This window comes from Rhamphochromis longiceps, linkage group LG10, assembly GCF_057381845.1.
Source record: "Rhamphochromis longiceps isolate RC_006_pf linkage group LG10, R_longiceps_female_GT1.1, whole genome shotgun sequence".
NCBI classification, from domain to species: Eukaryota; Metazoa; Chordata; class Actinopteri; order Cichliformes; family Cichlidae; genus Rhamphochromis; species Rhamphochromis longiceps.
The window spans coordinates 9,068,378-9,092,253 of record NC_140566.1 but is presented as its reverse complement, the minus strand read 5'-3'; the positions used below and the strand labels follow the sequence as shown (position 1 = coordinate 9,092,253).

The window sequence follows — 23,876 nt, the reverse complement described above, 5'->3', positions numbered from 1 at the left end:
AATGTAGACTGGCTAGGAACAGACAAGGAAAGGTCAAGTCAGACAGGCTGGGGACCATGTCGCAATGTCCAAACACCACTTTAGTGCTCCACAACAAACATTAACAAGTCCTCGTACAAAAAATGCCCATCTGGTAGATTTTCCTGTAATGAAAGGCTGAGGTGACCTTTTTCTGATGACCACAGGATCAACAAAATGAGACTCCCTTTCATCCTGCAGGCTAAAAGCATTTCCCATTGTGAAGTAGAAAATAGGTAATCATGGGTTTAATCTTGCTAGCACGACCCAATGATGTAGAAATGTCACAGGCAGCAAAGAATGCTTGAAAAATGCCAAATACACAAGAGTGTGAATAGAGGCTGGCAGATGTAGGAGGAGGGATGACGAGATGCCCTATGTGTGATATAAGCTAAAGACTTAAAGAGGCAACCAGTGAAGAACTCTCTATAAATGAGCTAATGATTCAATCTTATCTGCGGGGGGGGGGGGGGGAATGAGGGCATGAAAAAAAAGGTCAGGGAGCAAATGGGTTGAGCAAAGAAAGAAAAATGAATATAAACTTTAATGCTCCTGTCAAGTGTGAGATATGTAAATGATGTTCTTAGCTAATGGAGGATGTACACTAAAGACTGGCTGCAGTGCTGCAGAGAATTTCCAGCACTGCATAAATTATGGTGTTTTCAGTTTTTAGAAGCTTTCTTTATATATTTCAGGCTTTGCCAGAGCAACTGAGTAAACCTGAGAAAACGTGTGAGGACACAACCCTACCCTACATATATAGTGTTGAACAGATACCCAGTCTACTGGGTCCACAATGTTAGTAAAAGCAGCGCAACGTTTGATCTCAGTTTCAGCCAGACAGCAGAGAGGGGGGCATTCATGTGCAGGCTGGTATATGGACTCTAGGGATTACCCCCCTATAAATTATTCGCAAGAAATAACATGGCTGGCCAATATAAAACACACACATTTCCACACATGGAGGAAATAAATCTTAAATTCGTGTTACATTTTTCTGGATTGCTTGATACAATTGTCGGAAAATCAACTGCTGTGACCGTGAAACTCCATGATTATTCCATAATCAATTTGCTGACTGAAAGAAAATCAATCAGCAGTCCTTCTGCTTCTTCTTCCTCCTCCTAGCGTTATTCCCACACTGCGGGGTCTGCTTTTCTGCAAAGCCGCCTCCATTCGGCCGATCTTCTTCACGTCGTCTTTGATTCGGTCCATCCATCGCCTTTTTGGTCTGCCCCTTGGTCGCTGGTCTTGGGGGCTGAGTCGCAGTGCATTCTTGCCACTGAGTTTTCGTCACTTCTGACCACGTGCCCATACCATCGCAGTCGCGCTCGTTGCATCTTCTCCGTGATCGGCGCAATGCCCAGCCGCTTTTGGATGTTGATGTTCATGACGTGGTCCCATCGTGTCAGGCCCAGGCACCATCGCAGCATCCGCATTTCCAGTGTGTGAAGGTCCTGTTCGTGCTTTGAGGTGGCCAGCCAACACTCTGATCCGTAAAGGGCCACAGGGCGCACTACGCTCTTTTAGATCTTCGACTTAAGGATGTCAGGCATTCGTCGGTCGCACAGGACACCAGTGACTTGGCGCAACTTCATCCAGGGCGCATTGGGTCGTACGTCTGGCAGGATGTCGTCGTCATTGTTGATCATTGATCTGAGGTGCTTGAAGTGAGATACCTTCGCCAGGTATTCTCCATTGATGCTGATGGTGCAGTCGGTTTGGGGGCCGGCTTCTAAGTACTCAGTCTTCTTGGTGTTCAACCTCAGCTCAAAATTCAGCTCTCGAATAATTTCAGATTCCCTTCTCACCATTCAGTTTCAGTTCTACAATTCAATTTCAAGTCCCAAAATTCCGTTTTTTGGAACTTACATCCGGTTCCGGTTCAAGCGCAGATTAATAGAACTACGTTTTACTAGCGGACCGAAAGTGTTACTGACGGGAATCTACAGCATCTTGAGCTGAATTAAGACTTCAGAAGTCATTCGTCATTCGTCATGTCGAATAGCGGATAAACTCTCAGGTTGGTAATAAATGTATTACATGTATAAGAACAAGCGTCATGTTAACAAATGATAGCCGTAAGGTAACTTTTATGCTTATTGTAGCTGCTAGCTAAAAACGCTAATTTAGCGTAGTTCGCCCTGAATTCAGCTTTGACAAACAAATATGATCGACTGTTTCTAGTAGAATTCCAAAGTTGTCATCTTGTACCCTCTCAGAGTACCCCCTCTGTATGCTTGCAGAGACCCCTACAGTAGGGAAACATGCAAAACGGTGTCCAAACCTTTGTATTTTAGCATTACTGGGTCACCTCTGTTTGAAGTGATATAATATGATATACAACTATCACTGTGTTTAACTACCATAATAATTCTTAGGGTACTGAGTGCATGCTTAATTAGATTTTTTTTTTTAAACATACTGCTCCATTAATATGTTTGACAGGCTGAAGTTGTCGGGGTCACCTCCTAAATCGACCATCTTTTACAGGTGTTTTGTGCCAGAAATGGCGTGTCCACTGAAGACTGAAGATACTGAATCTTTCATACGCCCCTTTCCATTCCGTTTCTTGAATGCACGCAATGTCGATGCGGCGGTTATTGAGAGTGTCGGCTAGTTCGCAGCTTCCTCCGGTTAATGTACCAACGTTCAGGGCACGGAGGCATAGTAATTGGGCTAGCTCCTTTGGCCTGACCCATCCACTGGCAGGTAGCACTCGTCCTCTTCTCACGTTGTTTGGGCGAGGACGACGCGCGTTGCCCTAGTATTCGTTTTCAAATTTTGAGTTGGCATTGCATTCGGTGTGACCGAAGAATACGCTGACTGGCGCATCGCTCCCCCTGACATCAATGACCCTCACCGCTGGCCAACTTCCCAATGGGTCATTGTTCCCAGCTGGCACCGTGAGGAGGTGGTGATGGGGTTTTGCCAGACCAATAAGCAGTCATTCTGCAAATCCATTAATTGTTTTGCAACAAAGAAAATGACCAGTTCTATGACTGGTGTTTCTCTGATGTACGATTATGGTAAATGGTAAATGGCCTGTATTTATATAGCGCTTTACTAGTCCCTAAGGACCCCAAAGCGCTTTACATATCCAGTCATCCACCCATTCACACACACATTCACACACTGGTGATGGCAAGCTACATTGTAGCCACAGCCACCCTAGGGCGCACTGACAGAGGCGAGGCTGCCGGACACTGGCGGCACCGGGCCCTCTGACCACCACCAGTAGGCAACGGGTGAAGTGTCTTGCCCAAGGACACAACGACCGAGACTGTCCAAGCCGGGGCTCGAACCGGCAACCTTCCGATTACAAGGCGAACTCCCAACTCTTGAGCCACGATCGCCCCAAACAGGGCAATCACAATCACAGGGTTAATTAGTGAATTATTTTAATCACCTTTTTGCTTAGTGTTAAACTTTGAACGCTAGGCTCATTATCTTGTGAGTTTTTTTAAGTATTAAATTAATTACAGTCAGGGAAAAAAATATTTGAACCCCAGCTGATTTTGTAAGTTTGCCCACTAAAAATGAAATGGCCAGTCTATAATTTCAATGATTTATTTGAACAGTGAGAGACAGAACAATAACAAAGGAATCCAGAAAATGCATTTCAAAAAAGTTATAAATTAATTAACATTTTCATGAAGGAAATAAGTATTTGACACCCTATTGTTATGGCTGCCGTCGTGGGCTGGGGTTCTGACATGTAAATGTGAGTGTGCAGGTGCGCCTCCAGGAGTGGTGGATCCCGAAGATGGCGTGCCCAGATTGGATGATGATCTGGAGGTGGAGTATAAAACGTCAGGGTTGAGGACGGCAATCCATCCATCTTAGGTCTTACCCCAACCAGCTGGGGCTGCGACATGCCCTTCATGGGTTCATGGGTGATAAAAAAAAACATACTTAAAAAGTAAGTGCTTATGAAAAAATGATCAGGCAGTTAGACATAAATATGCTGACCAATGAATGCGTGCAGGCTTTTGCTGCAGGTCGCTGCAGCTGACTCTCTGAATCAGTGTCCTCCGGCGTTTTGTGAATCCAGGAGGAATTGGGGTGGATCGCCTTTTCAGTTGGGCAGTTTTCTCATGTTTTGTTAGGCAGGGAGGTAAGTGATTGTCATTTGGTTATGTTTCTTTAGGGATAGGCAAGCAGTCGCTCCTCTCAGCTGTTTTCCTTTTGTTTGTTATTTCGGCGTAGGTCCACCCCGAAGCCTGAGTGACTCCTGTGAAACCCGTTTTTGTTTCGTTCCAGTAAATAAACCATTTCTTATTTTAACTTATGTGTGATGTGCTGCTTGGGATCGAACTGGGGGTGGATCATTCCTCTTGTTGCGGTCGGGTCCCCTAGACCGGCTGCAACACTATCAATCAGGAAGATTTCCAACTCCCAGGTGTATTTCACACAAGTATAAAAGACAGCTGTTCATGGAAGCAATCAATCTATCCAGATTCCAAACTCTGCACCATGGCCAAGACCAAAGAGATTTCCAAGGATGTCAGAACAAGATTGTGGCCCTACACAAGGCTGGAAAGGGTGACAAGACCATCGCCAAGCAGCTGAGTGAGAAGGTGACAACAGCTGGTGTGATTATTCATAAATGGAAGAACCATAAAATAACTGCCAATTTCTGGAGCTCCACGCAAGATCTCACTTCGTAGAGTTTCAATGATAATGAGAAAGGTGTGAACCAACCCAAAACTACTCTGGAGGAATTTGTCAATGGGACACCAAGTCACCAAGAAAACCCTTGGTACCACTAAAATCCTGCAGTGCCAGCAAGATCCCCCTGCTCAAGAAAGCAGTACAGCACAGGCCCGTTTTGAAGTTTGCCACTGAACATCTCAATAATTCAGAGGAGGACTGGGTGAAAGTGTTGTGGTCAGATGAGAACAAAATCGAGCCATTTGGCATCAACTCAACTCGCCATGTTTGAAGGAGGAGAAATGTTGCCTATGACTCCAAGACCACTGACCCACCATCAAACATGGAGGTGGAAACTATATACTTTGGGGGTGTTTTTCTGCCAAGGGGACAGGACAACTGCACCGCATCAAAGAGAGGATGGATTGGACCATGTACCATCAAATCTTGGGTGAGAACCTCCTTCCCTCAGCCAGGCCATTGAAAATGGGTCGTGGGTGGGTATTCCAGCATGCCAATGATCCAAAACACATGGCCAAGGCAACAAAGGATTGGCTCAAGAAGAATCATATCAAGGCGTTGGATAGGCGAAGTCAGTCTCCAGACCATAATCCTATACAAAATCTGTGGAGGGAGCTGAAGGTTCGAGTTGCCAAACATCAGTCACGAAACATTAAAGACTTGGAGAGGATCTGCAAAGAGGAGTGGGACAAAATCCCCCCTGAGATATGTGCAAAACTTGTGGCCAACTACAAAACACATCTGATCTTTGTGCTTGCCAGGTTTTGCCACCAAGCACTAAAGCATATTTTGCAAAGGGATCAAATACTTATTTCATTCATGAAAATGCAAATTAATTTATAACTTTTTTAAATGCTTTTTTCCTACTATTGAAATTACAGACTAATCATTTCTTTGTTGGTAGGCAAACTTACAAAATCGGCAGGGTTTTAAATAATTTTTTCCCTTAGTGTATATTAATCATGTATATTATTACAATTCATAGACTCTAGTCAGATGGAGTGAAAACATCCTCTTTAAGACTGAATTAAGGAAGTTACAGTCAAATTTAGCATAAAATCAGATCTTTTGGGCAAACCAATTCGCTTTTAAGCCCAGTTGGACCAAACAGCGTTGCAGTTGACCTGCAAGGTGGGCGTCTAGACCTCTGATTGGTGTAGCACACAAATAAATGTGACCCAAGAATACCTCATAATAGATAATAGTAATACTGAATTGGAGACTCGGCTTCGCACCCTTGATTCACCCGTAGCTAGCCAGGCCCCTGTAGCTGGTGCAGCCGAAGATAACATAGGACCCGCTAGCTGTTCCCCGGCAAACCCCAAGCAGCTGGGGAAAGAGGGCAGCTGGGTGACAGTGAGGAGGGAGCATAAACAGAGATTTAAACAGAAGCCCCAGGTACACCACCAACCTGTTCATGTGTCTAACCGTTTTCCCCCACTCGGCGACACACCCACCGGGGGTCAAACTCTGGTAATTGGTGATTCTGTTCTCAGACATGTGAAGCTAGAGACACCGGCAACCATAGTCAATTGTCTTCCAGGGGCCAGAGCAGGCGACATTGAGGGAAATTTAAAACTGCTGGCTAAGGGTAAACATAAATTCAGTAAATAATTCACATCGGCAGTAATGACACCCGGTTACGCCAATCGGAGGTCACTAAAATCAATATTGAATCAGTGTGCAACTTTGCCAAAACGATATCGGACTCTGTAGTTTTCTCTGGTCCCCTCCCCAATCAGACCAGGAGTGACATGTTTAGCCACATGTTCTCCTTAAATTGCTGGCTGTCTGACTGGTGTCCAAAAAACAATGTGGGCTTCATAGATAATTGGTAAACCTTCTGGAGGAAACCTGGTCTTGTCAGGAGAGATGGCATCCATCCCACTTTGGATGGAGCAGCTCTCATTTCTAGAAATATGGACAAATTTATTAAACCCCCCAAAATATGACTATCCAGAGTTGGGATCAGGAAGCAGAGTTGCAGTCTTACACGCCTCTCTGCAGCTTCTCTCCTCCTGCTACCCCCCCAAAAACCCATCTCCATAGAGACTGTGTCAGCTCCCAAACAGACAAAAAACAAACTAAAAGCCAGCAATAAACAATTTAAACATAAAAAAATCACAAAGAAAGAACAAGACAGTATCCACATCTGAACCAAAGAGTAAAACAATGAAATGTGGATTATTAAACATTAGGTCTCTCTCCTCCTAGTCTCTGTTAGAACATGACTTAATAATTGATCAACAAACTGATTTACTTTGCCTTACAGAAACCTGGTTGCAGCAGGATGATGCTGGTTTAAATGAATCAATGAATCAACACTCCCGAGTCATTCTAACTACCAGAAATTTCGAAGCACAGTCGGCCTGTGCAGCAATTTTTCACACCAGCCTATTAATCAACAAAAGACCAATACAGACTTTTAATTCATTTAAAAGGTTTCTCTTCAGCACTGTAGCCAGGCTGACAAAAAGTCAGAGTACTTTTGAGCCAACTATCCCTTTAACGTTAACTACTAATTACTTCATGAACTTCTTCACAAATAAAATTTTAATCATTAGAGAAAAAATTACCAATAATCATCCCAGAGATGTAATATTATCTACAGCTACTTTCAGTACCATTGATATTCATTTAGACTCTTTTTCTCCAATTGATCTTTCTGAGTTAACTTCAATAATTACTTCCTCCAAACCATCAACGTGTCTTTTCCTGCCATTAATTAATTAATGCTTCAATCTTAAATATGATCAACCTATCTCTAATAATTGGCTATGTACCACAGGCCTTCAAGCTGGCAGTAGTTAAACCTAAAAAGCCATCCCTAGACACAGCAGTCTTAGCTAATTATAGGCCAATCTCCAACCATATCAAAAATCCCTGAAAGAGTAGTTGTCAAACAGCTAACAGATCATCTGCAGAGGAATGGATTATTTGAAGAGTTTCAATCAGGTTTCAGAGCTCATCACAGCACAGAAACAGCTTTAGTGAAGGTTACAAATGATCTTCTTATGGCCTCTGACAGTGGACTCATCTCTGTGCTTGTCCTGCTAGACCTTAGTGCAGCGTTTGATACTGATGACCATAATATTCTATTAGAGCACGCTGTAGGTCAGGGGCTGGCAACCCCGGGTGGCACGCAAAGGGTTAACTGATGGCACGACCATAGCTGGACCGGCCACCGGGTATACCGGGCATTTGCCCGGTGGGCCGATGTGATTTTTCGTTTTTATGGGCTGATGGTTTTTTGTTCTTTTTTTGTAACGGTGTAAACAATGAAAGGTGGTGAATTGGCCAAATGCTGGCCGATGTGTAAAATGTAAAAATAACTCTGTTGTTTGGTGGTGGCTATGGCGGAGCTTCCACGGAGGCCAGCAGGTGGTTGAGGGAAAGGGGAGGAGGCAGGAGAGACCCGAGGCGGCCGCCAGTCCGAGTGTCAGGTGAACTGAACTTCAGGTAAGAAGTTATGACCTGCAGTCTATCTGGGTCAGATATAAACCAGCAAAGAAATACTTTTCTTTCTTATTCTCATTTAAAATGTCTAGCTTTTAATAAATAATTATCTGAATCTTACAACCAAAGTTTTTGTCTGATGTAAAATGTATAGAAATCATAGATATACCAACGAGACTGTACATCACTGTCACAACAGCATTTTTGTTTTCAGGGTTGTGAGGAGACCATACATAGCATTTGCATTTTCTGTTGTACAGTTCATTTGCTGTTATGGATAAAAAGTGTCTTTTTTTGTTTCAAAATAGCTAATAACTATTCACTGATAGCTGCCAACATCTGCGAAGAAATATAATTCTGTAAAGTTGTTCTATATAGTGTGTAGCTGTTCATATAGAGCGTTATTAAATTTATTGCTAATGCAATCATATGGCACATTGACTTCTGAGGAAATTTTAGACGGCACTCATCATCAAAAAGGTTGTCGACCCCTGCTGTAGGTATTACAGTGCAGTGGTTTGAATCATATCTATTTAATAGACTCCAATTTGTGCATGTAAATGGAGAGTCCTCTTCCCACACTAAGGTTAATTATGGTGTTCTATAGGGTTCAGTGCTAGGACCAATTCTGTTTACATTATACATGCTTCCCCTAAGCAGTATCATTAGAAGACATAGTATACATTTTCGCTGCTATGCAGATGACACCCAACTCTATCTGTCCATGAAGCCAGATAACACACACCAATTAGTTAAACTGCAGGAATGTCTTAAAGACATAAAGTCCTGGATGGCCGCTAACTTTCTGCTTCTTAATTCAGATAAAACTGAGGTTATTGTACTCGGCCCTGAAAATCTTAGAAATATGGTATCTAACCAGATTCTTACTCTGGATGGCATTACCTTGGCCTCCAGTAACACTGTGAGGAACCTTGGAGTCATTTTTGACCAAGACATTTCCTTAAATGCACATATTAAACAAATATGTAAGACTGCTTTCTCCGATTTGCGCAACATCTCTAAATTAGAAATATCCTGTCTCAGAGTGACGCTGAAAAACTAGTTTATGCATTTATTACTTCCAGGCTGGACTACTTTAAATCATTATTATCATGATCTCCTAAAACCTCCCTGAAAAGCCTTCAGTTAATCCAAAATGCTGTAGCAAGAGTACTGACAGGAACTAGAAAGAGAGAGCATATTTCTCCTGTATTGGCTTCCCTTCATTGCCTTCCTGTTAAATCCAGAATTGAATTCAAAATCCTGCTCCTCACATACAACATCTTAAATAATCAGGCCCCATCTTATCTTAATGACCTTGTAGCACCATATCACCCTATTAGAGCACTTCGCTCTCACACTGCAGGCCTACTTGTTGTTCCTAGAGTATTTAAAAGTAGAATGGGAGGGAGAGCCTTCAGTTTTCAGGTGACCCTGAATCCTCCCTTAGTTGTGCTGCAATAGACATAGGCTGCCGGGGGATTTCCATGATGCATTGAGTTTTTCCTTTCCAGTCACCATTCTCACTCACTATGTGTTAATAGACCTCTCTGCATTGAATCATACCTGTTATCAATCTCTGTCTCTCTTCCGCAGCATGTCATATCCTGTTTTCCTTCTGTCACCCCAACCGGTCGCAGCAGATGGCCGCCCCTCCCTGAGCCTGGTTCTGGCAGAGGTTTCTTCCCGTTAAAAGGGAGTTTTTCCTTCCCACTGTCGCCAAATTGCTTGCTCATAGGGGGTGATATGATTGTTGAGTTTTTCTCTGTATCTATTATTGTACGATCTACTGTACAATATAAAGCGCCTTGAGGCGACTGTTGTTGTGATTTGGTGCAATATAAATAAAATTGAATTAAACTGAATTAATAAAAATAATAAAGTGTATTTGTATTGCCCAGAAAATAAGATACATTAGTCTGATGTCTGATATTTAAATTGTATTTTTCACATAACTACTTAATTGCTTCGATTCTAACCATTACTAATAACTTGGATACAACTGTCCATCTGTCCTCTGCATGGTGTTTTTAATTGCTGCAAACAGTCTTTAGTTTGTGAAAGAAAACCTACACAAACCAGGGGCAAACATGGTAACTGCAACTCAACACCCATATTTCATTCATCTGAACAAAATACAAAAAAATATAAACTACTTAAAACCTCAATTGACTCATTTGGATTGCTGAGGTGAACAATGACTATGACCAAAAATCTGAAAACGTGGCCTTTAAATCTCCCTCTTAACCTGACAAACCTGCATGCATGTGTCACTAAGCTAATCGAGTAGGAAGAAACAGCTTACCAGATTTTCGCTGAGTAGCAGTTATGCCACTTCATCCATAGCCGGAAAACTGACACACTGACAAGGTAACAAAAACTATATTTACTGGCTTTCAAACTACATCTGACAAAACACCCGAGTGACACATATTCTTATGATTTGGATATTTTACAAAGTGGTTAATGTCCCCTCAAGAGTGACTGAGGTGATAGAGTAGGCTTGAGCAGATTCTCAGAGCAGAAACACAACTGCATACCTCTGCACTTCTCTCAGGCCAAGAAAAATATACATAATCATTGTTTTCAGCAGCTGGAATTAGACGATGTAAAACTGAACAGAAACCACAGCTTGTTGACCTTTAATGTAATCTGAATGCAGGGTCAATTTTAAAGATACACGCGTCAGTAGAGTGATCGGATAAATGGATTTTGTATGTAGCTCCATATGGAACTTAGCAATCAGAAATATGGAATCAAAGCAGGTGTTAAAAAGTGCAGATCACAGAGCACAGAAAGTCAACAATGCTTAGACTTCAGTAAAACCATGCCTCTTTTGTGCATGGACAGGAAATGTTTACAGCAGCAACTTCTTAAAAAATGTATGTAATATGAGCTCTAACCACTTCTGTGAATTAATGAATGAATAAAATACTTTCTGATTCTTAAGCCAAGCCACTCTGTATAATTAAAATCTGATAAATTACACCAAAACATTAAAACCAACCAATTTTCTCCACAGGGCAGTTCCATGCAAAACATGCTCTGTTTCTTACATCAATATTTTACTCTTTTTTTTTTTTTTTTGGGGGGGGGGGTAATACAATTTGGTACATTGTTATATAAAAGCATCCTAGCATACAACAACATACCGCAGACAGTCATCAATTATGGGCGGGACTAGGGAAACAAAACAAAAGGCCAACTGTGGTACCTGCACAGCAAATAACAGTGTAGTTATACAGTAATGTAAGACTGGCAGATTCCTGGTGGAAAACACAGCTGCCGATCGCTACTATAAAAAGACCAAATAATCATTTCTTAGGCATCACTTTATGCTCCCTCTCAGGGTGTGTGGCCACAGATTTTCTGCCAGGATGTGTGTTTAGCTTTTGCTAAATGGTGATTGTGGGTAATAAAGTTGTGGGGGTGGGGAAGAGAGTGGGTAATATTGCACACAGATTACTACTTTGCTTAAATGATGAAATTGTGTCATAACTACAGAAACATTCAGAGCCTCAGATAAACAAGGAAGGGCCAATGTTTTGGGGAGAAAAAATGCTGTCAAAAAAGTGGAAATTTCTCTGTGAACACTATGTGATTGAAAAGATAAAACTAAAAACAATCACATGGCAAAACAAAGATAAATGGTGTAGCAAGTTATAGCAGCTCAACGGGGCCCAGACTCATTCAGCTGTCTATGCATACTTTAATGGAGATGCTGTTTTGACATGTCTTTTTCCTGCAGCTCCGAGGGACTGCCTGCAACTTTAAACAGAACTGACCAACTTTTTAGAGCAGTTTAAACCACTCGTGTTCAGTTATTCCAAATATTTTTGATACGCTTTGTTTCATTTGTTGGTATTTTATTCCAAAGTGGTATTATCTAAGGATGTTTTGGCTGTGGTAATAGCTTCGTATACTACAACTCCTTAGAGAAGCTACTTGAATTAGTATCTACTAGCCATACTACAATCTTGTGGCTTCAGTGCTGACTTTGAATATTTAGAGGACATATAGAGGTTAAAAAAGTCACCATATAAAGAAAGATTCCTGTTTAACAATCTATTTCTACTACAGCAACTTAATAAAGAAGCTTTAATGAAAATAAGCAGTGCAACACCAGTGTAATCCCATACAAATGATTTGTACTTAAATAACGGCTCTGTGACTTTCAGTTACAGAGGATATGCAGAACTAGCCCATATTATGGTTTGCAACACAACCTGAACATTACCTTGAGTATTGAGTTGAAATCTCCTGTCAAAATGATCCTGTAATACTCTACATACATTAGCTTCTCTCTAATAGTAGGTTGACACCTATCCAGGCCCAAACATTTCCAAGCCATTAACCATCAGAAAGACACATTGGTGTTCCGCACTTACTTTATGTATCCCTTCCATTTCTAAGCCACTGAGGTTTGCGTAAAGCGAGTGGTGCCTCTTTCCTAACAGTGATGTTGTAGTGACATTAGCTGTCGTTGGGGTTGCCTTGTCTGAGAGGCTGCCTTGTTGCTTATCATGTTGCTCCACCGACCCCCTCAACTCCGGCTGTTGTGCCTCAAAAGCTTTCGCCTCTTCGCGGCTCTCCATTTCTCTGTTTGCCGGCGCGGGCTCAGGCTGCTCAGGCCGAGTGCACAAGTCGTACATCACTCTCTGTCAAAGTTAAACAGAGCGGAGGAGATCAATATGACCACAAGAGGTGCTCGGCCAAGACCAAGCCATTGCTTGTGTTTCATTTGCTGAAGGAGAATTACATGGACCGCAGGTTGACTTCCACCAGTTCACGAGCAGGACTGGGCTCTTATTCAAGGCTAAGGTGAAGTGTCTGAAAACAAGCAAATGACTCTTACTGCCATGGTATCAAGCTCTTAATTTTGTAAATCTAAATGGTACTGACAAAAACAGCTCTCGTGCTGGATGTTGAGGGTTGATTAAAAGCAGTTATAACTCCTGGTTCATCTCTAAAGTACCTCCTCTCTTTACGCAGTGACGTTTTCCAAAATGAGGACAATCAGCTCCAAAGGGATATTATATATTTTTGGTCTTCGCTTGTGAAAACCAATCAATGAATGTCACAGCACAGCAGCATTCTTGAGCATACTGTTATATTTATCACAGTGTAGCATTCAGATTCAGAGTCCAGCTCACAACATTGAAATAACCCATTTCTTCTTGCCTCGCTGCTCGTCTGCACGAGGGGGAGGGTTGTCATAAATAGAAAAGGAAAGACACGCTAGTTCACTCATACCCTACGTAATGTTGAAATAGCCCGTGCAGTCCCAAATCAAGTAGAACACGACAAGAGACGTGTGATAGCGAAAAAAAGAACAGACTAACAGGTCTTCGCTTCAGCCCTCATTCTCTCAGCAAGGTTGAGATGTGGGTGGCATGCTTACTCCTCAGCTGTGAGTCTCTCCGTATTCATGCTGCCTTGTCAAGAAGCATTTCATCCAGAAGCAATAAGACTCAACAGGGTGCTTAATCCCTTCTTGGTTGCTGCGCTATAAAGGTGAAGCAGGAGGACGAAGAGAAAAATGTGTGTGTGTGTGTGTGTGTGTGTGAGATGTCGAGTGTCTATGAAAGGAGGGGGCTGGGAGGACTGCATCCATCGTCCTATCACAAAAAGGCAGGTTTTGAGAAGGGACCCAATCATTACAGGGACTAGAGCTCGTTTCCATGGAGATGACGCTGGAATGATGTTGGCTGCCTATTGATTGCTCAAGGGGCAGTAGACAGTGCAACAGAGGGAGGCTGCAGGAGGCAGGCAGACAGACAGCTATGACCAGCAGAAACTGACTGTAATGTTTTACTGTAGTTGTGCACTAGGGAAATGGACGCAATTAGAGTACGGTGGATGGATATGTGAAATACATCGTATAGTCATTTACTTGACTGGATATGAGAAAAAAAAGTATGTTTTAGACAGTGAGGGCGAAAAGTTCATCTTAAGAGTAAAGTTTCTTTATGTGAAACTGTAAAGAAATCAGAATCAGAATACTTTATTAATCCCATAATTAAGGAAATTATGCAGTATTAAAATAGGCCTCTATGAATAATTTTTACTTTCCCGACACAGGAAGTTGTAGCCAATCAGTGTCTGACAAGCCTCACCTCTGTAAACTGGAATAAATTTACTGGAAATCCCAGCTGTGCTGTGGATGCCTTTTTGCTGCATTTTGATAGTTTATCTAACAAATAATCTATCTTACTGTGTAAGAAACCACCAAAGGAATTTGCATTTTGGTGAGTGATATTTTTAAAATAAGCATTTTTTTTCTAGTTGTGAAAATGCAACTTTCGTATAAAGCATTACTTCAAACATTAGAGAGGCTATAGTTAGGAGCAACAAAGACTAACTGGAAATTTTGGCTTTTTAAAAATTTTTTCTACCTGGTATTTTTCTGGTGTGTTGCCAGTGCAATCAAAAGTAAAATCACATACAGTTCACCCTGAAAATTAAAGTTCACATTTCCTTTACCGTGCAGATTTTGATACATTAAATGGTTAAAAATTGAGAGCCACAGACTTTTGGCTCACACACACAAGGTTCCTTTTTTTGTCCTAACATCGGTTTCCCCAGCTTCAACCTATTCCATTATTACTTAGTTTGCTCACAAGATCTTAAATCTTAAGTAGCCTAAAGACAAACCAACCAACACATGAGTGCCTCTGAACACCATCTATATTCTGCTTCAACTCCTTTGAAATTTTAAATTTGCTCCTTTGTTAGTAGCAGTGTTCTTGACAGCAAAACAACTAAATAATATGTGAGAGAGCTGCAGTACACATGACCACTGCTTAGGGCTGTGTGATATGATCAAAATCTCATATCCCGATATAAGACATCTATTGTGCCGATAACGATATAAATCACAAAAATGTAACATTTTCTGTAAATTCTGTGAATCTCGGGCAGCTCGACTTGCGTGAAGTGTTTCCAGCTGGGCGTCATGTACCTGGAGTCGAATGTTTTAACCGATGTATGAAACTATACATTTTTAGACATAAGTTGTAACGGCCGCCGTTTTCTTTGTGAGTATTTATTACGCAGCGTGCTGCGGGGAAAAGCCTGTTCTAACGTTTGAGTCTAAGGTTTATTTTTAAGCACCTGATGACTCTGTTTTGCTTCTCATCCATAAATACTTTGCATACTCTTTCACGTGATTCAGTTTATTTAGAAAAGTCTCAACAGGATCTTGAGCTTTATTGTGAAAGGTTTATGTGGAAAATAAACAAGCGGACATGCAGTGGTTTTACCGTCGTTGTTGCTAACGACAACGCATAAAAACAGGCGCTTGTCTGTTCATAGTGTGGTTATATTAAATATAAGAGAAAGGGAGAACTTTAAGAAAATTAATATAGCCACTACAGTAACCATCAAAACGATGAAAAAATATTGCCGCAGTTTATTTTGCGACACAACGAAACAAACGATAGCGTAAAATGAAACGATAGATGTTTTTATATCGTGATCCGATATATATCGTTATATCGAACAGCCCTACAGCCCTGCTTACAAGAAGATACAGTAACTATGAAAAATCTTACTGAGCATAAAATAATAAATCTCAAACCACATATGCCCCTGCAAAGAAAGGAGCTTCAGCCAGGCGCATCATAGATCAATGGCAGAGACATCCTTTTATGCTCATTTTGGCACAATCGGAAGAGCATCTCACAAGAAAATAAATATTATGTTACACTCACACACTTCACATTGAAATTTAAACATTATTACAGACAAGATATAGACTGATTAAAAAGCCCAAAAGAAAAAACAATGAATATGCCTTTCCACACATGCTGAAAAATATTATCAGCAGATCAGACATGACGAAAAGAAAGAGGGATGAGTCAGTGCATTCTTGTTAGAGTATTAGTATTTGGGTCCAATACCTTAGCAGCAACGTGTAAGAAATATTAAAGAAAAATATAGAGAGATGAGCAATTGCCCACTTTTTAGATACAGTTCAAGCTTTGATTAATTATTCAAATCCATGCCTATGAAAACTTTATCCAAAATTTAAGACATGGAAGCACAGTGACCCAATTCTGCCAGTCCTACAAGAGACACATAAACACACACACCCTCCACCCTCCTCTCTGCACATATCATGCAATATTCACCTCCAATAGACGGTTCAATCTTAAGAAAGTGTGAAAATTAAGTTTCTAAGCTGTCATATCGGCCAAAATGGCTGTTTCGGACTTTAAACTATTTAACACATCTTGCATCATTTTGACATTTTAAAAAGCTGCAACATTTGCTGATATTTGCTTCTTTCCTTTCGTTTTACTTGACTGTTTCGGTGCACAACTGATATACAAAATACAGTTCCTGATAGCTTAATCTTTTAGATTTCATTCATCCATCTGTTCTTTGACTATGACTTGACTTTGCAAGTAACAGCCAATCAGAAGAAAGCTGGCTCAAAAGAAAGAGAAATGGAGCTAAAGCAAGAAGCTAAAATAATTGGCTGCAACAAGGCATATGTATAAATGGAGGTTAAAATAGGCCGAAAAAATCCAGAATGATGTTCGAGCACCTTCACATGATAGGTAGGTTAATGTATATTACTCTTGAAAGAGGTCATTTTTCAAAATTATTCAGTAATAACACAATAATGACATCCAGTTTCCACCCACAATACTATTAAGACCGTAGGGTCTTAATAGGGACCGTAGGGTCTTTACCTTACAACAGCGGTCCCCAACCCCTGGGCCACGGACCGGTACTGTGAGTCGTTTGGGACCGGGCCACGAGAGTTGAGACACAGGTGTGACATTTATGGTTTTTGGGGTTTTTATCGTTATTTTTTATCGTTTTTAACATTAACTCTGTTTCCCTGGGTCTTTTCCTGTGTGTTATTAATAAATGTTCTTTTTTCTGGTACTGGTTTTATTTTGTTGTATTTATCTTAAAGGTCGGTCCATGAAAATAGTGTTGGACAGCTTCCTTACAATATAAAGCGCCTTGAGGCGACTGCTGTTGTGATTTGGTGCTATATAAATATAAATTAATCTTTTTTTTCTCATCCCTCTGATGCATTTTGATGGAGATGTAAACAAAGTTGATTGCAGTAGTTCAGCATCTAGCTAGAGAAGAAATGTGAACATAAATGGAGTAAAGTTTATTTTAAGGAAATTTAAAGGTATTTTCAGGTAATTTCAAATGCAACTTGTCAAGCAGCTCAAAATATCATGACAGAAACACACAAACAATTTCTGCATAGCCCATCAAAAAATGTGTCTGCAACCTAAAGGCACAGCTTTCCTTTTTTTATATACTTCTCAGAGACATGGAGAAAAAAAAACATTGATATGTAAAATGGAGTAAGACATAATAAACACCGGACACCATCCCTCCTCACCATCTATCACCAAGAGCAACTCCAGAATGGAACAATCCAACCGCTCTCCAGGAAACTGATTACAGACCCCAAGCTGTGCATCATGGTGAGCCCAACTATATCAAGCTGGTATCTCTCGGCGTCAAGCACCGGTTCAGGCTCCTTCTCCACCAGAGCAGTGATGCTCCATGTAAGCAAAGCCGGTTGCAGCAGATCAGACCGATAAGGTCCCCACCCTCGACTGCCACTGATCTATATTGCACCAGGTATTGGGTCCACATGAGGCGTGGCGTGTTCTCGCTAGTCTGGCGTTTCAGCAAAAAACGGTTTGCTTAGGGCAGGGGTGGGGAACTCCAGGTATCAAGGGCTGGTGTCCTGCAGGTTTTAGATATTACCCTGGGTCAACACACCTGAATCAAATGATTAGTTCATTACCAGGCCTCTGGAGGACTTGAAGACATGTTGAGGTCATTTAGCCATTTAATCAGCTGTGTTGGATCAATGACACATCTAAAACCTGCACGACACCGGCCCATGAGGCCTGGAGTTCCCCCACCCCTGGCTTAGGGAGACACTAGCAGAATACTCACAATAATGTAGCTCATAGGATCACTAGGCCACACAAATCCCAATCATCAGAATAAGGGGGAGATGAAGAGGCTTTAACCCCTACATATAAGATAAATAAGGATAATATATGGAGCTTAAAAATTAGCATATTTCTCCTTTAATATATTTTTTATTTAATTATTACAGATAATAGTTAAATGAGCACGGCATAAAGTCAGAGAAACTTTGTTATAATTAACACCTGTGGCTGTTAAGTAAACTGATCTGATGATCATGTTTGCAAACAGCTAGCATGCGCACAACATTAACGTGAAAACACTTGCCAAAACTGTACTTGAGACCATTCCGCACTTCAAGTCACACTGTTGTATGTACTGTATGTAAAATATTTTGTACAATGACTGTGAGATCAGCATATATGCTGTTTACATGTCAGTATATGACAACAAAGTTGACTTGGAAATGACAAAGCCATCCATACTAGATTCATGTTGCTTAGCCAGGTTACAGATTTAAGTACTATTGAATTGTTTTTCCATGTGTGGTCACATGATTCTAAAGCATCATGATGCTTATGGAAGGCATGTGTGCAGCTTTTGACTCATGAGATCCAACAGGAGCAGGATCAGGCAAAGATATGCAGCACTGTCCAAGTAAAGACAGTCAGGACCACCACATAAGCATGGACTGAGGACACCAAGGACAGAATATATTTTCATATAGAAAAGTTTCTACTAACATACTGAATGCCAACCATAAAAAAGTCATAACTGCCAGGAACTAGAAGAATGTTGCATAATAACAAGATGATTAAAAAAACACAAAACAAACATGGATAGGTTAACCTGGAAATATGAAGTTGCTCACCTCCATGTTTCTTTTCATACATTTGGACGGCGAGGACTCCTCAGATCTAGAAGACTCAGTGCAGGACAACGGCTGGTCGTCCCAGCCTGCATGGGGAGTGTTGAGAGAGTGGCAAATATTTGGAGATCTGTTCTGACAGGTGTCCAAGACTGTAGGAGTGGCACAGGGGTCAGCTGCACATAAGTTCCTCTCTGAAGGCTGCTTCCACTGATCTAGTTTGATTTTGCTTTTTGGTGAGTGGGAGGTACTATGGGGTCTCTGTAGCAAGCTCCTCTGGGGGGTTAGGAGGGGGGTCGTCTGACAGTATTTACTGCTGTCTTCCTGAGATGGCTTCCTTGACAGGCTTTTGAAAACATGCCTGAGGGGTGCCGCTTTCTGTGCCCCCTGCAACAGTCTTCCATGAGCTTCTAGCAGGTGGCAAAGGAAGATGGCCTTTTCTAGCTCAAATTTCTGCCTGTGATGCAATTTATAAGCTGCCTGCTCACCGTTTATCTTCATATACAGAGTTAGCAGTAAGTGCTCCAGCTTTGTATACGTCTGTCTGCTGCAAAAACAAAAAGCCTTTTTCCGTGTGGAGTCAACGCTACCGTGCCATTTACTGCTTTCAGTGTCCACCTTTTTAGCCAGAAAATACCTGTGTCTGTTATAGTTTCTGTCCTTTTGGTCTCCTCGCCTGGCTGTCAGCTCCCTCACAGCTCTTTGCTGCTCTCTCTCTGCTTCTTCTCGTAGCCATCTAATCTCCGTAGTGAGCGCTTCATGAGCCTGTCGTGTTCTCGATTTTGCCACTTCCCAGTCAGCACGCAGGCTCTCTAGGTCTTGTCCACAGCCCGACAGGTCCTGGCATGGTTTCATAGATGACAGTACCACAGAGTTATCCCTGTCTTCAGTCATGATGCCTTATTCACAGCACAACATGCATGGAAGGGTAAACAGTTCTCACTTCTAAAGAATTGGCTAAGTATCAGAACTGAGTGGCCATGCAGGTGAATGATGGGTTTGGTGGGTTAGAAATTCAGCATGCAAATAACATAAGGTCACTGGGGGGGGGGGGGGGGGGGGGGGGGAGAAATCGAAAAAAAAAAAAGACAGATGAAGGTTAAGGATGAAGGTAATATATGAAATATAAAATGTAGTGTTTTTAGATGATTAAGAAATTGATCGTTACTTAGGGAGGGTTTTGTTATGAAGGGAGAAAGAAAGACTGAACATCTTTGTGCAACCAGGAAAGGACATTGTGATGGTAGCTGACTGCTTTATGTTCGGACAGAGATTTCAAATTTACCTAGAATAAATATGGCACTCAATAATTAGTTTTTATCTAACGTTGCCTGGATGAACTCAAACATCTTAACAAACACAGAACAAGGCACGAACAATGGAGTGTATGTAACAGCAGTCAAACATTAGGATGCAATAAGTGATATGATGCAAAAAAAGATCTGTCTTAGCTGCCGTTACTGAAACCCGTTTTGCCCATCACTAGCTCAACTTAGCGGTTCCCATATGGACGCGAGAGTACGGTTAGTATTACACGGAGGATGGGGACTCTGCTAATTCGAGCTAATTAACTAGCTTAATCTTGGTTTAGCATGTTACTGTCATGCCCTCAAATAGGTGACGCTAAACTCTATTACGCTATTCTGTAATGTGAATAACACTCTCTAGCATCCTGGAGTCGGAAAAAACAAAACAAGACAAAAGGAAAAAAAAGAAAAAAACACTTCTGGCTACTACGTCCTGTTAGCCTGTGTTAGCTTAAGGTTTGTTTGTTTTTTAGCCATAACTTGTCTCAAACTCACCTCTCAGCAGACTCAACTACTATAATGAACTTTTCATCAATGGGGACATCTTCTTTTGACTAAAGTATTTCTGTCAGCATTCAAATTAGCTGTGTAATAACACTAATACCGCCTACGTTTAGTTGTTAAAGGTCCACAGAGCCATGCAAGAAGGGGTTTGTTTATGTGACAGACACCAGTGTGACACTCAGCCTCTGTCCAGCGTCATCCTGCTGGCCCGGCCAGGAGCAATGCTGCTTTCACGTACTTCACGTCCTTTCTCACCATGGCAACGCTTCATGACATATGAGATTGGTAATTTTTCAAGGTTGGATAGATTTCAGTTGTTTTTATATGGCTTCAGTTTCTTATATTTCTGTATTTTATGTAAAGATTTGAGTAGTTCATGGGCTCATTTGAAGTGTTTGTTTTTATTCCCCCTCCTCCAAAATATGGAGTATTACCTACTGATATTGAAGGCAACATACCATCCTCTCAACTTGTGGGAGATGAAGGACCACTAGTGGTTACACAGTGCTAGTGTGATGTAAATCCGCCAATTTTCTATGTATTTTTAATCAAGGTTTATTATCTTAACTATTATTTTTTTATAACTATAATAATAACTATTATTAGGGCCCGAGCACCGATAGTGCGAAGGCCCTATTGTATCTGCTCCGTTTATTATTATTAGGGCCCGAGCACTAAAAGTGCGAAGGCCCTATTGTATCTGCTCCGTTTCTTCTTCTTCTTCTTCTTCTTCTTATTATTATTATTATTATTATTATTATTCAGGCAAAACAAGGGCCTTTTTGAGGGCCTAAACATGGTCAAAAACTCACGAAATTTTGCACACATGCCAGGTCTGGTGAAAAATTTTGTATTTTAATGGTTTTACATATGAGCACTGGGAAATGGCTCTAGAGTGCCACCTATGCCTTGTTAAATGCAGCCCTACGACCACATCGTTTGAGCTACATCATGTATGAAATTTGGCACACATGTGTATCATGACAAGACGAACAAAAAAAGTCAGTGGGCCCATTGATGCAAACCCAACAGGAAGTCCGCCATTTAGACGTGAAGGTGAGATTTTGGCTCTAATTTTGCCATTTCCATGCCTCGAACTTTTTCGAACTCCTCCTTGGGATTTGGTCGTATAAGCTTCATCTTTGGTCAGTGTCAACTACACACTTGGGCCATGTTAAATTGCGGAGCTTTTGAGTTTTCGCGATACGGCGAGGCCGTGGCGCCACGGCGAATTTTGATGACTCGCCATGAAAATCTTATTGCCTCTCATTCTGTCATACATTGTCCGATCTGGACCAAAGAGCACACATATGATAAGGCTCCAGCCCTGAACATATTTCAACTGCCATATTTGACACCAGGGACAGCGCCACCTAGTGGGAACAGGAAATGTCATGTTTTACACTTTGGGGTACAGTATTGTGATGGGTGACATTTAGAGCCTCAAATTTCTCCAGGAAAGCCTTGAGGAGTTGGTCTTGGGTTACAGTGAAAACTGTGAGTTTTCGCGAAAGGGTGTGACCCCGAAAGCATGGCAAACTTTCATGTCTCGCCATGAAGAAACAAATTAATATAATTCAATGAAATCCAGTCTGATCAGTACCAAACTTTACAGGCATGATGTCAGACCCGCCCTGAACAGATTGATGTGCCCATTGACAGGAATACGAAGAGCGCCACCTAGTGGCAACAGGAAATGTCATGGCTTTCACTTTGTTGTACTGATTTTCACAGGTTCATCATGGCCACCTCAAAAGTGGTGAATATTACCATGAGACCCTCATGATGCTTCAGTGCGAAAATTGTGACTTTAAACTGAACGGCGCACCCTGGTGGCAACGCGGTTCACCATGAAAACTGAAGTGGTTTTTGAGGGGCTTAGAAAGTTTAAAAAGTCTTGAAATTTGGCACACACCTCCAATGTGATGAAGGCTTTCTTGTTATGTGATCATTTTCATTGAATAGCGCGAAATGGCTCCACAGCGCCCCTTACAAAATTTCAAAACATCAGCCCTTGCTCTGTGTTTTATCTATGAGTCTGAAACCTGGTAAGCTTATGGAAGATGTCAAGATGTACAAAAAAGTCTCTTGGAGCAATATCCCAAATCCAACAGGAAGTCAGCCATTTTAAAATTAATGTGTAATTTTGGCGACATTTTCCCCTCTTTTCAGGCACCGTTCTTTGACAAACTCCTCCAAGAGATTTCATCAGATTTGACCGATCTGGGGTTTGTGGAATCTAAAGACCTTTGTGATGTTAAATTGCGAAGCTTTTTACATTCAGGTAAACGGGGTGGTCATGGCGGCACTTAGAATTGAATCACTCGCCAAAAAGCAGTAATTTGCTGTCACTCAAAAACGCAATGTCCGATCTCTCCCAAACGTCGCAGGTGTGATGAGACTCGAGCTCGGAAATGTTTGTTATGCCCTTTGTCAGTAATAGTTAGAGTGCCACCTAGTGGGACGACTATAATCATGATTGAATGAGATGAATTGTTAGCTGGTGGTTAAATGCATGAATTCCATCAATGTGACATCAGATCGGACGTGCTGGTTGTAGGTGTTGGGCGTGGCTCGACGCGCCGGGGCGAGAGGGTCCTCATTACGCTCCTTGCAGCTTTAATTAGGGCCCGAGCACTGAGAGTGCGAAGGCCCTATTGTATCTGCTCTGTTTCTTCTTCTTCTTATTATTATTATTAGGGCCCGAGCACTGAGAGTGCGAAGGCCCTATTGTATCTGCTCCGCTTCTTCTTCTTCTTCTTCTTCTTCTTCTTCAGGCAAAACAAGGGCCTTTTTGAGGGCCTAAACATGGTCAAAAACTCGTGAAATTTTGCATACATGCCAGGTCTGGTGAAAAATTTTGTATTTTAATGGTTTTACATATGAGCACTGGGAAATGGCTCTAGAGCGCCACCTATGCCTTGTTAAATGCAGCCCTACGACCACATCGTTTGAGCTATATGTATGAAATTTGGCACACATGTGTACCATGCCAAGACGAACAAAAAAGTCAGTGGGCCCATTGACGCAAACCCAACAGGAAGTCCGCCATTTGGACGTGAAGGTGACATTTTGGCTTTAATTTTGTCATTTCCATGCCTCGCACTTTTTCGAACTCCTCCTTGGGA

General features: G+C 41.6%; 1 protein-coding gene across 9 annotated transcripts in view; it reads right to left on the bottom strand.

The window, feature by feature from the left end:
• Nucleotides 1-20,934, bottom strand: part of tspoap1 (TSPO associated protein 1) — an 80,227-nt gene extending 59,293 nt beyond the window's left edge. For 7 of the 9 annotated variants that reach the window (XR_014913516.1, XM_085420034.1, XM_085420036.1 and 4 more), the window contains exon 1: nucleotides 18,941-19,846. Coding sequence is in view for 8 of the 9 variants with exons in the window: in XM_085420034.1 (XP_085276160.1) it covers nucleotides 18,941-19,831 (891 nt within the window). In the remaining variant the exon portion in view is untranslated. Of the gene's footprint in view, nucleotides 1-12,536; nucleotides 12,807-18,940; nucleotides 19,847-20,739 lie in introns of those variants that run through there. The other 2 variants (XM_085420041.1, XM_085420042.1) reach the window with 2 other exon arrangements.
• Nucleotides 20,935-23,876: the final 2,942 nt, after the last annotated feature.